Raw genomic sequence first — 14,619 nt, forward strand, 5'->3', positions numbered from 1 at the left:
CTTGTAATATCCCTTTGTTAAATGTCTTAGAAAGTAGAAATCAAATTTGTAATAAAGGAGTTAGAAAAACAAACTTTATCATTAGGGACTTCAAGTCCCAGAATTCCATCAGTACTGGGATGAGGAAGAGGAATGCAGAGGAACGAAGATGTAGGAGTGATCAGCTAATTAGTAAAAATGACCCACACCTGAGGGAGACTGATAGGCTTAGAAGGCCCCCTCAGGTGCAGGTAGCAGGTAAAGAGGAAGCAGGATTGAAGAAGAGAGTACGGCCTGTGCATTCCGTCGGAGGAAGATGTAGAGGAGCAAGAAGACGCTGGGACTGTGCCTCTAAACTTCAAAACTGCAGAGGTCACACAGCAGGAAGCGTGGAGATGAAAACGCTTACTCGGCAAGTCTACATTGTGCAGATGTTGCGCAGCAGGAAGCACAGTGCGAGCAGTCGAGAGCTCTCAGGTGGCTGGGTTGCAACAGAGACCCTCGGAAGTTAGGGCGACTCCAACCAAGCATGGCAGAAGTGGCAGTGACCAAAGAGAGAGGGTGCACCTGTTTGGTAGAAGGCATGGGCCCAGCAGTCCTGCAAACATGAAGTGGAGTACCTTGAAGCGTCTTACCCAGTGAGTCTGAGACAAACAAGTGATTCCAGGCGGTCTGGTGCAGGCCACATGTTCAGTGCATGCAGGATCACTCCAGGGCGAGTGAAAAGCAGGCTAATAAGTGTTACGAATACCGAACTGTGGAAAATTCACTAAAGCGGGCTAATAAGCAATACGAATACTGAACTATTGAATACTCACAAAATCAAGCAAATAAGCATTACAAATACTGAACTATTGAAAAGTCACAGAAGTGGCTGATGATAAATCAAAAGAACCCTAGAACTGAATATGTGAGTTTGGTCAAACACCAATAACCCAGTGGGGAGGCCTTATTAGAATCTCAGGCATACCACCAATACCCAAGCCAAGAGATATTAAATAACAGGCAATAGCAGTCTAACCGAAGTTGCCAAACACAAGAAGGGAATGTTAAGAAGCCCCTGGGTTGTCAAGGTTGTGACTCAGATTCTGGGATATCTATAATTGTGGTTGATGTAAACTCACATTGCAGCAGCCAAGCCAGAAGCAGGAAAATACTTTATACTGACCACCATTTTGGTATAGTTGCAAAGGGGTAAAAAAGTTGCTAACAGGCTACACTTCTGGAAGAAGCTATCCAGAGGTAGATGTGCATTGTTTGTAGAAATTCCTAATATGGATCAATGTGAATGTTCTCTTCCCTGAAAGCTGCTAACATTTTGATACCAAAGAAGACTATTGAAGTTGTTATTCAAAATTTGAAAGTTACCATTGAAGCACTTTTCTGTTTTTGTGTTGAAGAAGTAGACGGGCAGGTGAATATACCCGTAAGGCAAGAAGTGATTGCCCAGAAGAAACCTGGTGAAATAATAAGCAAGGTGGTAGAAGGTGCAAGTGCTGAAGAGTGGTAATAACAGAAAAAAACATGTTGAATTGTGACATTTGGGGAAGAATTGTGAAAACTGGTGGAAGAAAAGTTGCAATTCTTTCTGCAGTTAAAATTGTGGTGAACTATTGTAAGGTAGGCCCTAATTATAAGGGTACCTCTAATTATATGTTTGTCCCTTAATTCTGCTCACACAAGAATAAATACACCCCTCTAGGGAACTAAGGCCAAGAGTCTATCTTGCAAGGATAATAAATGTAATCTTTACAGAAATGAGGATGAGGCAAAGAACTCTGTTCCCTGAACGGCCTTCTGTCCCTCTTCCGTTGCTTTCTCCTACCAAACAGGAGCCAGGTAGGGGTTTATATACTGTTGGCTTGCTGCAGTTCTGTCGCTGGATAAGGGCTTTGCTCCTTCCCAAACCGTCCTGCTTCCATATAAGGGATGCTGCAAAGTCCTCCTTTGTTCATTGTCAGTGATTTCTGTCAGGACATGCTACTTTACATATTGCTAGCCTATGCAAAAATACACTGTAGCTCATGTTTTTCATCATTTTGATACCTATGAACATTTATATATAGAAACATTTTCCTGTCATGCTCTCCATATTTCATTCATTCTACTCATGTTTTTATCTGGTCCATTAATTCCCCTTAACCCTTGTTTTCTATAATTCTGCATTGTGTGCGTCGTGCCTTAGCCTGCATGGGCTTTTTGTCAGACAGCAAACAGCTGCTGAGTTACTTTGTGTGCTCTGCCAGTGCTAGCGAATACCACGGCAATGCCTGTAGTCTATTTTTAGCACAGGCTGCATTCTTTCCGGGAAGGGAGGGGGAGTATTTTTGACTCATATATGCTAAGAACTGCATAGGATTTGACATTTAAAAATGTATTCAGCTAATAGTTATTTGCACCTTATATTTAAATAATAACTACCTTCTTTTGGTGCCTGCCCATATCTGTCTAGATGATTATATTTGCACAAGGGAGCTTTCCCAGTGCCCCCCCTTCCCCTTATGCCGTGTAATGCCTAGAAGCAGTCAAAAGAAGTCTTGCCTAATTCTAAAGCGCTTGGGAGTGCGGGAAGATCCTAGTTCCTTCCCAACATTATCCTGGCCAACTATTTGTTGTTGCCACAAACGTGAGACTGTTTTTATTCCAGGAGTGGTGAAAGATTAGGACTTTTTCAAGATACTTTATTGAAACTACTGAACTTTGTGTTAAATCGGGTGTCCTCGTTTTTCCTTTTATTTGTGGAGAAAACCCTTGTTTTGATCTAGGGAAGTGAAGTTTGCCCGGGCCACGACAAGAGACATTGGTCATATTGTGAACCAGGTAATTTATTATTCAATTGCCATATAATTCCTTTTTGCTTTCATTGTTGTATAAGTATGATGGTTCGTCCCGGGAGGATAGCACAGCGGCAGCCTGCGCGTCTTGGAAGCAAGACGACACAAATCAACAACAGGTTCGATCCCCGGGTCCGCGCTTAGAAACCTCCGAGTGTTTAAGCACGTTATAAATACGTAACTAAGACAAAGAAAAAATCTAATCTTAATCTGTGTTTCCTCTGTAACAGCGCCTCGATGCCTCATGGGCTGCAAGTGCGCTTAACAAATGCAAATAAATAAATAAATAAATAAATAAATGGTTATATATCCCTTGGTTAGAGTGGTCCCATTCATTTATTTTTGTCATGCCTGCGCTGCTGGCGCACGCATTGGCAACCATCATGGACTACTTGGCACTCATTTATCCTCCTAATACTCCTTAACAACTCCTTTTCACGCCTTGGTCTTTTATTTCCATTTTCTCAACTTTGGTTCTTTCTTATTTTATTCAATTAACTACATTTACCATAATGCACCTGGCTGCAGTCCTCAATTCCTGGCTATTCTCATTCATCGTTATTGGGACCACAATCCCCAGAAGCCCTAGCGGCCAGTGCTGCTTCCACCTGCTCAGGACCAGAGAGGGAGGAGGCAGATTGTCTTCAGGTGTGCTGCTACAGGTGCTGTCAATTAGCCTGCCTCAGAACAGGGCAGGGCTGTATATAAGCAGCTGCCTGCAGGAGCACAGTGTCTTGCATCTTGAGATCTCCCCGCTCCTGTTTGCCTTGACCCGCTACTTTGTATGCTGTTCCTGTTGCTGCATTATCCTGTTTTGATACAGTGCCCTTTCCGGGCTCCCTGTCCTGCAGCCTGCCTTACTCCGGCTGCCTACAGCCGTTGTCCTCTGAGCTCCCTACCTTGCAACCCTCTGCTGTCTCCAAGCCCTTGTCCTCTGGGCACCCCACCTTGCAGCCTGCACCTCTTCGCTGCCTACAGCCCTTGTCCTCTGGGCTCCTTTCTTGCAGCCTGCTCCCTCCGCTGCCTAGAGCCTATGTCCACTGGGCTCCTTCCTTGCAGCCTTTCTCCCTCCGCTGCCTACAGCCCTTGTCCTCTGGGCTCCCTTCCTTGTGGCTTGCTACACTCCTCTGCCTTACAGCTTGTTTTACACTTAGCTACCTGCGGCCCTGCTCCTCTGGGCTCCCTACCTCACGGCACTATTCTTTTGGGCTCTCTGTCTGTCGCCTACTACTAATCTCTTTCTGTCCTGTTCTTCTGGACTCCCTGCCTTGCAGCCTACTACAGTCCTCCGCAGTCCACTACAGTTTGCCTGCACCTAGTGCCACTCTTGACTGCAGACCTGCTTCCTACTTTGCAGCCCTTCTGTTTTCCTGACTGCTGCTCCCTTGTTCTCTTCCTTGAGTCCTCTGTACTCCACCTTAGGTTATCTACTTCTGTCTAACTGCCTTTCCTTCATTTCCTTCTGCTAGATTGCTCATTGGCTTCCTTTTCGCTGGATATATCTGTTCTTGTTTTCTCATGTGTCTTATGTAATCCCTTTGTACAGAGCTTGCCTGTTGGTTTCCGGCAGGCAACCTCTGCCCCTTCCCTTGTCCCGTTTTCAGTGTTACACACACCCACTGCTGTTGTTCCCAGCCATGAACATATAGCATGGCCTTCTGTTATAGCAATCTGTGCAGAGGCTGGAGTTTCCTAAGGTTCGTGGAACACTCTTTCCCATTTCAGCATACACCCCAAGGGGTAATCCATTTTGTTTGTACCTTTGTATCTTTTGCCCCTTTTGGCTCACAGCTACTGTTTCCTACTCTTCTTTCTTGTTGAACTTCCTGCTGTGTGTGCTTATCGCTACCTTACTTCAGCACAGCCACCCAAAACCTACCTGGGTACCCTGTGCCACTCTTGACAGAGTGCCATTCTTGACAAATTTAGGCAGGAAATCCTCGTCAGGGAAGGGATAGTGAGGCGTTTATTCAACTTGTTTATAAAATGGCAAAAGTGTAAAACTGTTTACAAAGTTGTCTGCCTCACATTTCTGACCCTTTACACCATTCAGAAGGCAGTAAAAGGTGGTGAAAGTGGCAATTCTGGTATCGATTACGTGGCCAGGCACAGACAGAGAAGACACTTTAGGGCAGGAGTATGCAGCAGGAATGGGCCACAGGGGAGGTGAGAAACTGAAGAGACTAGTAATTACTGTCATGGTTTACCATGAAACCTGTGGTAAATCAGACATAGAAGATGGACAAGAGGACATGGTTCAACTGAGGTTATTAACAAAAAGGAAACCTCAACTAACCCTTTAGCAATGATGATGGTTACCCAACGTCAAAGATAACAACAAACTGATGCTTGTCAGGATGTTTCACAAACAAAGTTTGTCCTCTGTCCAAAGCCTGTTCTATTCTTTGCTCAATGTACCAATATAACACAATATAACTTGGCCTAAGTAAGTTAACTCCAACTACACTTTGGATTCAGCTGCCTGGTTTTTGACCCCCACCTAATGTGTCCTTGGTTCTTTCTCTTTATCTCAGGCCTTGGCCTGCTACTATAGTTTCAAAAAAAGAAGTCATCTGAGCCCTTCCATCTTCTAGAGAAAGTGTTGGGATTCACGGCCAGCACTGCTTTGCCAGGTGGAGGGAGCTCGGGCCAGGGGAACAGGACACGTAATGTAGCTGACAAATTCTTCCTACAATTGTACCCTCTGCTGTGTAAATCTAACAAGCAGAGGGATCTAATAGTCAGAAGATGGAATACAGGCTCATGACACGCCGGCTGTGGAAGAAAAAAGATGCGATTAGAACATCTTGGTTTCAGAAGTCAAACACACACAGGACATCAACTAGACATAGAACCCACCTCCCTGTATTGGGAGTCTCTGGTAAGTGAACGGGGGCAGAGTGGACCCGGTGTTGCAGTGCCACTGCGTATCTTCCAGCTGAAATGACACAACCTCACACTAAAATACACAAAATTGGCAACAGTACTTAAGCAACAGAAAGAGGAACAGTTCTTATCAGAATATGATCCAGATGGGACGTCCAGAGGTTTCCATGGTGCATCAAGAACTACCCCGACAGCACGAGGACGCCTGGAAGTCCTTGGAACAAGAGGGAGTCTGGGTTTCCAAATCCAGTCAGAGGACCTACCCAACGGCACAAGGACGCCTAATAGAACAGCACATAAACTGCAAGCATCTCCAGTCCATGTGCATGTTTTCTGTTGAAAAAGAATGCTGTGAGAATGATCCCAGCAGGAGATGAGACGGGTGCAGTGTAGTTCAATAAGGCGGGGTCCAAATCGTGAGGCAGCGGAATCCCATACAGAGGCAGAATGTAGCCATGAGCGGGCAGCAAGGACAGAACCTTATTGTCAGGAAACGCCCCAATCAACATAGGAGGCTGCCTTTCCGATCTGCATAGAAACAATGGCAAGTGCTCTGGCGTCTTTCACAGGGGCATCGACAGCGGATGGAGGACCACATTTCCCAGCAGCACCAGCGCTAGACTATGTCATCACATCTCCAGTGTGACACGGAAGCTGCAAGTCAAAGCTTCCCCTCGGTTGCCGGGCAACGCTTCTTAACCGTTGCGTTCACCCGACAAGGCTGCTGCTTTCGTTCTTCCTTGCATCTGTTCATTCTGACTTCCCGGCTTCCTAGACCTTTTTGCCTTCGTTGCTTACTTGTATCCCGCCCTTCTGCTCAGATGCTTGGCTCCCTTGTCTCCTGCATTGCCTTCCCGGATTGTAAACCCTGGCTGCGTTTCTCCTGAATATTCTGCTTCTTCTGTGATTCTACATTCGACGCATGGTCCCCCGTCCTCTCAGCCCATACTGTCAAAACCTGAGTCCGACGAGCTGACCCTGACTTTTCTTCTTTTCACACAGCGCACAGTAGGTGCAACTATAACCTCCTATCCTTTGTCAGGCCGAGCTCTTTCCTCCCCCTGCTCCTCACCTGTTGCTTCCGTATCACTGTCCTTGGAAGAGGAAGACAGCTTCTTTGAGGTCCTGGAGGGATCCTTGGTTGGCTTCTCCTTGGACTTCCTGTCATGCAAATAAGGCCTGGCTCCCTCGGAGGCCACCTTGACAGGGATTGGGACCTGTCTCGGGGGGGGCCCCCGAGGAGCCAAACCCCAATGTCAGGGAAAAAGCCGGACTGGCGTCAAAAAACCCTGTAGTGTTGTCCTTGTAGTTTGTGAGACTCTCCAAAGCGATGAAAACAAAGGGCGGAAGAACTTCCTGGAGAGCGGGCAGTCTGCTCTTGAAGCAACAGGAAAACAATGACGACTCCGTTGTGACTATATGCTGCAGAACACAGAAGATTTGGCTTGGAGCGGCAAGAGTCACAAGGTAACAGACCGGAAGTAGGCTGGGATATAGAACTCTGTAGTCTGAAGCCGTGAGGAAACAGCAAAATAGAAAGCATAACTGGAGGAGGAAAAAAGGTAAGAGAACCAGAAACAGAACCGACTTAACAGAATAAGCTTGAACCACGAAAGGAATAGGTAAGAACGCAAAGGGTCGCGGAGGAGGCAGAGTCAGGAAGGGGTGCCGCTTAGTACGAAAGGCGAGAACGCCAAAAGGTAAGCTAAAACAAGGAGAGACTAGAAGCGGCAGAATGCCGGAAGAGCAAAGGTAAACGAGTACGAAAGGGGAAAAGTCGAAGAGGAGACCGGGAGAACAGAAGAGAGGGGAAAAGACAAAGAAGGCAAAGTAAGGCTGCTAAACGAGGTTAGCCGTGGAGCGCACGTATCAGTGAAAGCAGATACAACGCACCGGGCGGTGGGCCGGGCTAGATTTTATAAACATGGCAGCCATGATGGGTGAGGAAAAGACCGTGCTATAGTGACACTACACAGCGTTACCCTTCCAGTAATGCCAAAGCTTCCACAGTCGAGTCCTGGCATCCTTGGAGAAGAAACTTACAGTGTTCTAGTTCTCACTGCCGTACTCTAACTGCTAGCTTCCTTGTCACGCCCATCACAGCTCATGTGCACTGTACATTGACACTCTTTCACCAGCTACCCACAACCCTAACCTTGGTTTTCTTGCCCAGATCTCTTCTTCATTGCTACTTTCCTGGTGCCGGACTCTATCCCCAACTGCTTAATGGATACTCTTTTGTTTATTTTGGACACATCAGCATTGGATTGAACTTTGGACTTGTGACTCTCTTCTGGGGATTCTTGGGACTTGTGACTCTTCTCTTGCTCACGGATTGTTCTGGACATTACTCACCACCCCTGGGATATATTGTGGATGGACATTGTCTCCTGGTTGCTTTAGTTGCGTCCTTGTTCCGCCCGGGTCAGGTCATCTTCATTCTGCACATCACATGAAGAATCCTGCACTACACAGGGCGTTCTTGTTACGACATCCAAGGCCAGATCTGCACTTATAGGTTCTTGACCTGCCACTTACGGATCACAGGTAAGAGTTGGGGAGTGTGTTGTGAGGAAAGCGATAGTATTTGATTTCTCATATTGTGACCAGTGTAGCTGTGTGTTTTTTTTCCACTCTAGCTCTTTTGCTTCCCGGCATTTTCACCTGAGCCCCTGGTCTGACAGGTCATTTATTATCCTGCAGACCGCGCTCTCTGGGGGAAGTCTCTCCCTGAAGTAGGCCCCTGGCATCTTCAGACACCAGGGATATGACGTTGGATTGGGTTCCCAACAGTTATTTAGCGGCAGTCCATTATGCAGGCAAGGGTTGGCAATGAGCGGGCAGCGAGGACAAAACGTAATTCAGAGCAGTCCATTAAACAAGCAGGGTCGTTGTCTAATGGACAAGGAATAAGGCAGAGGGGTATGGCAAAGAAAGTCCGGGAAGCACGTAGCAAGGGTCAAAGAAACAAGGAAGCACAAATCAGATCGGAGCGTAGATGTCAGAAACAACTTCAATTAGAAGCACCGAGCCGACACGGAGGGCGGAATGTATTCCCTTCCAGTCATGTGTCCTTCTGGCATGCTGACGTGGAAGGAAGGGTTTCCATCGTCGCCATGGCAACCACCAGTGTGCCAGGAAACATTCTTTTCCGTGGCGGATGTAACGTTGGGGACCTGGATGTTCGGGAACGGGACACAAAGGATTTGGTTGGAGTTATGGCTCTGGGTGGTGGCCCTGCAAGCATAGGCGCACCCCTGCGCCTCCGGGTACGTTGATTCTTGACAGCAAGTCACTCCTGGCCGTAAGGAAAATGGATTTGTACCAAGTTCACAAAGTGCCCAATGTTCAAAAAAAGAAAAAGTTCCTTCAGTTCATCTCCAAGTTCTTTGGTTCAGTCCCTTCTGGATTACTCTGCTTCTCGGGCCGTATCTCGTGTGGCTTGCTTTCACCACCTCTTGGGTTATTGTCTGGAACAGACCCTCTTGGGTTACCTGGCCTCTCTAGCCTTAAGTTTCATCGCCTGCTTTGACCCCCTGGTGTGGTATTCTTGGTGTTAGCACCTCATGGGCTACTCAGCTTCTCTGGCCGTACCTCTCGTGGCAGCCTTTTACCCCCCTCATGGGGTATTTTCAGTGTCAGCCCCGTGGGCTTCTTCGCTCCTCTTGCTGTATTCATGGCTTGTTTTCACCCCACCACCCCACCACTGTGTGGTATTGTTGGTGTTGGCACATCATGGGCTACTGTAATGCTTGTGCGAAATGCGAGCTAGAACAACATGGTGTCGGTGTGCAGCCATTTTGGACACTCATCTCCCATCACGGTAATAAAGCCTGCATCTCCGCGGGCCTCTGAAAATAAACAAGCATTTCAATAGCGAAAGCAGAGCAAGATCATATAGCTACATAAATATTATTGCTGAGTGGACTTACTGTGGAGAATAGTTATTGTATTGTCCACTGAAGGAGGAATACGGGGAGGGAGTCGGAGCGTCCTGCAGGTGCATGAGAAGGGGTTCTGGTAATGAATGTGAGGAGAGGGACACTGAGTTGTTCCACTTCTGACTGGTTTTTTCCACCCTCTGTCGCTTCGACTTGTGATCTGCTAATCGGCCGACGGCAGACACAACTGAGAAGGGCGGGTATATGCCCCCATAAAGGAGAGGGCATTGCGTGGCAGAGTTAGTTAGAATTTGGACCCCGCGGATGATGAAGTCTCGCTGAGAGGGTGGACGCTGCGCCTCAGACCCTGTTAGCACGAGTGATCTCTTTGCCTACCTGCTGAGGGACTAAGCAGTGTTGTAGGTGCCAAGATGAAGGTGTCTTCTGCTGCCTTGCTAACGGTAACGCCATTTATATCTATACTTTTATTTATGCAATTGTATGTTTATGTATGCCAAGTTCATATATACATATATTGTGTAAATAAAGGGCCTGTAATGAGCCATTCGTTTTATTATACAATTAGCCTATGTATGATTTCTTTCCTGAGGCCAATAACTTGTTTTGCTATGGGGCCCGGGAAATGTAAGTGTAAGTGTCCTCCTCACGTGGCCAAGAAAAAGCAAATACTCAGCTTCTCTGGCTGTACCTCTCGTGGCAGCCTTTTATCCCCCTCATGGGGTATTATCAGTGTCAGACCCTCGTAGGTTCCTCAGCTCCTGTGGCATTAGGTCCCCTGTCTTGTTTTCACCTCTGTGTGGGCTATTCTTTCAGTCAGCCCCCCGTGGGCTTCTTCGCTTCCCTGGCTGTATGTCTCCTGGCTGGCTTGTTTCCATCCACTTGTGGGGTATTCTAGTGTCAGCCCCTCGTGGACTTCTCTGTGCCCCTCTGCCCTTCACCTGCGTTTCTTTGCCAGCCACGTACCTGTTCTCCTGCGGTGTGGATCATTGGGGAGGGCGGCTTCTCCAGTTGTTGTGGAACCGCAACTCTGACGTCTCATAGGTCAGGTCATATGTGTCGGTTCCTCTGCCTACGACCGGCAAGACATTGGCATTGGGGAAACAGTGAGCGCCTGCGGATCGCTTCTCCCTCAGTTCAGCAGCTCTGCGCTCCTCGGGCTCGCCACCTTCCTGGACACAGCAGCGCTCCTCAGGTCATTGCTTTCCTCCGCCCACCACGTTCTCCATGTGGTCCTGCCTCCAGGTTATTCCTTGTCCCCTTGGGGGGGGGGCACCCCCAGTGAGATTCTGGATCACCGTCCTAGTCTCAAAGAGGCTAATTCCTGGGATTTGTAAGAGACTTCACGCTGGAATTAAAGTATAAGAGATTCGGGTCTGTGTAGAAATTAGTGCTTACCTGTACTTTACTTAGGAAAATGGAAAGGCGTTATTTCAAAATCAAGACACCCACCGTAGACGCTCTGCTGCCAATTCTGCTTGCGGCAGCTTGCTTGCTCTCTCGCACATGCAGCAAGCATGGGAAGTGACGAGCAGGGTGAGGGAAGGAGGCCAAGGGGCTACCAAGTTACACCATGCTGGAGTGGGTCATCTAGTCCTGTTTTATTATTTGCATTCTGGGACTTGTACTCCGGAATTTAAAATAGAAAAGGCAGACACGTTCCAGAATGGGAAACTTGAGGGCTGTGTGAGCCAGGGGCCTGGAGAGAGGCTGTGGCGCGAGCAGTGTGGGATGCGAGGAAGGCTGCGCTAGTGATGGAGGCCCCAGCGGGCTCTAGGGGTCTTCATGAGGTTCCATATCCCACCCTGGAGCTCTGCAGTGCGAGGGGAAGCCTGGGCGGGCATGTCCTAGCTATGGGAAAGTCACCCAGAGGCCCAGGCCTTATGGTTTCTCCAGCAGTGGAGCCCCAGGGAAGGTGTGTGTGTGTGTGTGTGAGAGGGTGCCCCTTTGAAATCATGGAGGAGAATGACTTTGTGGGAGGGTGGGGGCGGTCTTTGAAGTTAGGAGTGGGTCCCTTGGTGCCCGCTGGGGGGGAGGCGCTCAGGGATGGCCGGGGCCAGGCACGGGGGGGAGGCGGTGCTGGGAGGCAGCCGGCACCGAGCAGGCCTCTTCTTGTGGGCGGACCCACGCAGGCACTTCCCCATCCTATAGGATGATGTGCACCGTACCGAGCAGGCCTCTGCAGGCCTCTGGACGTGCCTGGACGTGCAGGCCCGGCCGTGCGTCAGGGGCGGGGCCTGCTGGGGGGCGGGGCCAGGCTTGTGAGGGGCGGGGCCAGCGCGGCCGGGAGGCGGGGCAAGAGGCCGGGCCAAGGCTGCCCGTGAGGGGCTGCCGGGAGGCGGGGCCAGGCTTGTGGGGGGAGGGGCCAGCGCGGTCGGGAGCCGCTGCTGGGAGGCGGGGCCAGAGCTGCCGGAGGCGGGGCCAGGCGTGTGAGGGGCGGTGCCAGCGCGGTCGGGATGCGGTGTCTGGCGTGCGGGGGGCGGGGCCAGCGCGGTCGGGAGGCGGGTCCAGGCGTGCGGGGGGCGGGGCCGGGCCTGCTGGGGACGGCTCTGAGGCTGTGCCGCCGCGGTACAGGCCTTGCTCGGCTCGTCCATTGCCTCTTTCCTGGAGCCCGAGCCGCCATGTTGCCCCGGACCGCCCGGACGCAGCGACTCTAGAGAGAGTCCTAGAAGAGGAGCGGGCGTCGCAGCCAGGGGGCGGGGCTCAGGGGCAGGGACCCCTACCCCACCCGAGGGCGGACCCCGCAAGGGCCCCCCCTCACGCACACAGGCGCGTGGGACCCCCACGGCCACACAGCAGCCATAGAGAGGACACCCGGGACCCCTACCTCCCGCAGGCAACCCGGAGAGGTAGGGGCCCCAGACCCATCCCTCCCACCAGCATCCCAAGAGCACCCCCCTGCAAGACCACTATAGCCCAGGCCCCCAAACACATCCCACTCCCTAGGGACATCTGCCCCCGCCCCCCAAAGGAAAACCACTCCACTCACCCAGCAGCACTCCACTCAGAAATAGCCCACCCAGGACCCCTCCACCGAAAAACACCCAAGAACACCCCAGAAAACTACCCAGGACCTCTCTACCAAGACATCCCAGCAAACTATCCAGGACCCCCCCACCTCTACCAAGACCATCCCATCAAACTACCCAGGAACCCTCCACCTCACCCAGTGACACTCCACCCAAGAACACCCCAGAAAACTACCCAGGACCTCTCTACCAAGACATCCCAGCAAACTATCCAGGACCCCCCACCTCTACCAAGACCATCCCATCAAACTACCCAGGAACCCTCCACCTCACCCAGTGACACTCCACCCAAGAACACCCCAGAAAACTACCCAGGACCCCTCCACCTCTCCCAAGACCATCCCAGCAAACTACCCAGGACCCCTCCATCTCACCCAGTGACACTCCACCCAAGAACACCCCAGAAAACTACCCAGGACTACTCCACCTCTCCCAAGACCATCCCAGCAAACTACCCAGGACCCCTCCACTTACCTCGCCCAGTGACACTCCACCCAAGAACACCCCAGAAAACTACCCAGGACCCCTCTACCTCATCCAGTGACACGCCACCCAAGAACACCCCAGCAAACTACCCAAGGCACCCCAACGCAAGACCACTGTAGATACCCAAGCACATAACACCACCCTAAAAAAACTCTACCCCACCCAGCAACACTCCTCTACCCCACCCAACAAGCACAGCAATCCAAAATCGATCTAGTCCTCCAATTGATGTACCACAGGGCTACGTTTCACTGAGGAAGTCCCGGGAGCACCACACAACAGTACCCCTGCACCCCACCCAGATAGGCGCAGCGAGAGGACGCCTCCGCAACACCCAGGAACCACCTTTAACCCAACCAACCCACACAGGCGTACAAAGAGTGTCTCTCAGAACCACTAGAGTACCCACCCTCCAAGGGCACCTGCTTATAGCCCAGCAACAGGCACTTTCATACCCAGGGGACACTTAGCGCTGCCACACAACTCCGAGCTCCCAAAGGAGAAGGCACTCCTCCTTTAGGCAAGGGGTCCAGAGTCCAGTAATCCAGCCTCAGACTGTGGTTGCGTATTGGAACCTTTGTTGTGCCAGAAAACCACCCTCAAAAATTAACCCTAGGTAGACATCTGTCTTAGGTCAATAATACACCTAGTAAGCAAGTGGTCCTTGGCATCCTCCTCCCCGTAGGGCAGGGTCCTTGGGCCCACTCATGGCGTCTCTTTCTTTGGACGAAGTTCATGGTGGCCATCCTTTGGACACCTAGGAGGACACATGTCCTAAAATATTGAATCCTAGGACCTGGTGAACAGCTAGGCGGGCCATCTACACCCCAAGGACTGACTTCCTGGAGCGGGATGTTTTCCAAAAAAGCCCACGGTGATGTCAAGAAATCAACCCAGAAAGTGCTGGATACCAAGAAGGATGTCCTGACGCGCCTGAAGCACTTGCGCATCGTCATTGGTGAGCTCAGTTAACATTGTCGAAAAGGCTTGTATCGTCCCATTGCGTGCAGTGTGTGTATTTCTTTATGCAGGACTGAAATTATTGTTTGCTCATCTATATAGTGCGTTCTGTGAACAGAATCCCCTCTAGTGACCATTTACTGTCAACATTCCTTGGTGATGGAAGGCTAGGTCAGGGGCAATGAGTTTGCCATGGAAGCAAGACAATGCAGAGCAACGCAGGTTCGAATCCCAGCCCCTGCTCTCTGGTATTAAGCGTGTTATGAAAGAGGAATTCATTAACTAAAATTCCATTTGAGTTTCCTGTGAAATTCTGCTCTTTGGAACTTTTTCAATTTCACGCATGGGCAAGCTGGGGAGGTTTGTGCAGGTCCAGTAGCTGTTCTCGTCTCTTGGAGACACTGTGTAAGTCTAGGCCAGAGGCAGCTCCCCAGTTTAAACTTGTCACTCACAAGAATTTAAAGAATGGAAAATATATACAAAAAGCCAGCATTATATCAAGGCTACAGGATCTTTTCTTTATTACATCACGTTTTAAAACTGTTT

At 50.1% G+C, this 14,619-nt stretch overlaps 1 protein-coding gene across 8 annotated transcripts in view; it reads left to right on the forward strand.

Annotated features, from left to right (window-relative positions):
• The first annotated feature begins 13,938 nt into the window (after positions 1-13,938).
• The window catches only part of RALGAPA1 (Ral GTPase activating protein catalytic subunit alpha 1), a 1,128,412-nt gene continuing 1,127,731 nt past the window's right edge, over positions 13,939-14,619 (forward strand). For all 8 annotated transcript variants that reach the window (XM_069638431.1, XM_069638437.1, XM_069638433.1 and 5 more), the window contains exon 1: positions 13,939-14,071. In XM_069638431.1, the coding sequence (XP_069494532.1) occupies positions 13,966-14,071 (106 nt within the window). In that variant the 5' untranslated portion in view covers positions 13,939-13,965. The remainder of the gene's footprint in view (positions 14,072-14,619) is intronic.

Source organism: Ambystoma mexicanum, chromosome 14 (genome assembly GCF_040938575.1).
Source record: "Ambystoma mexicanum isolate Mex_15411 chromosome 14, UKY_AmexF1_1, whole genome shotgun sequence".
Lineage (NCBI taxonomy): Eukaryota > Metazoa > Chordata > Amphibia > Caudata > Ambystomatidae > Ambystoma > Ambystoma mexicanum.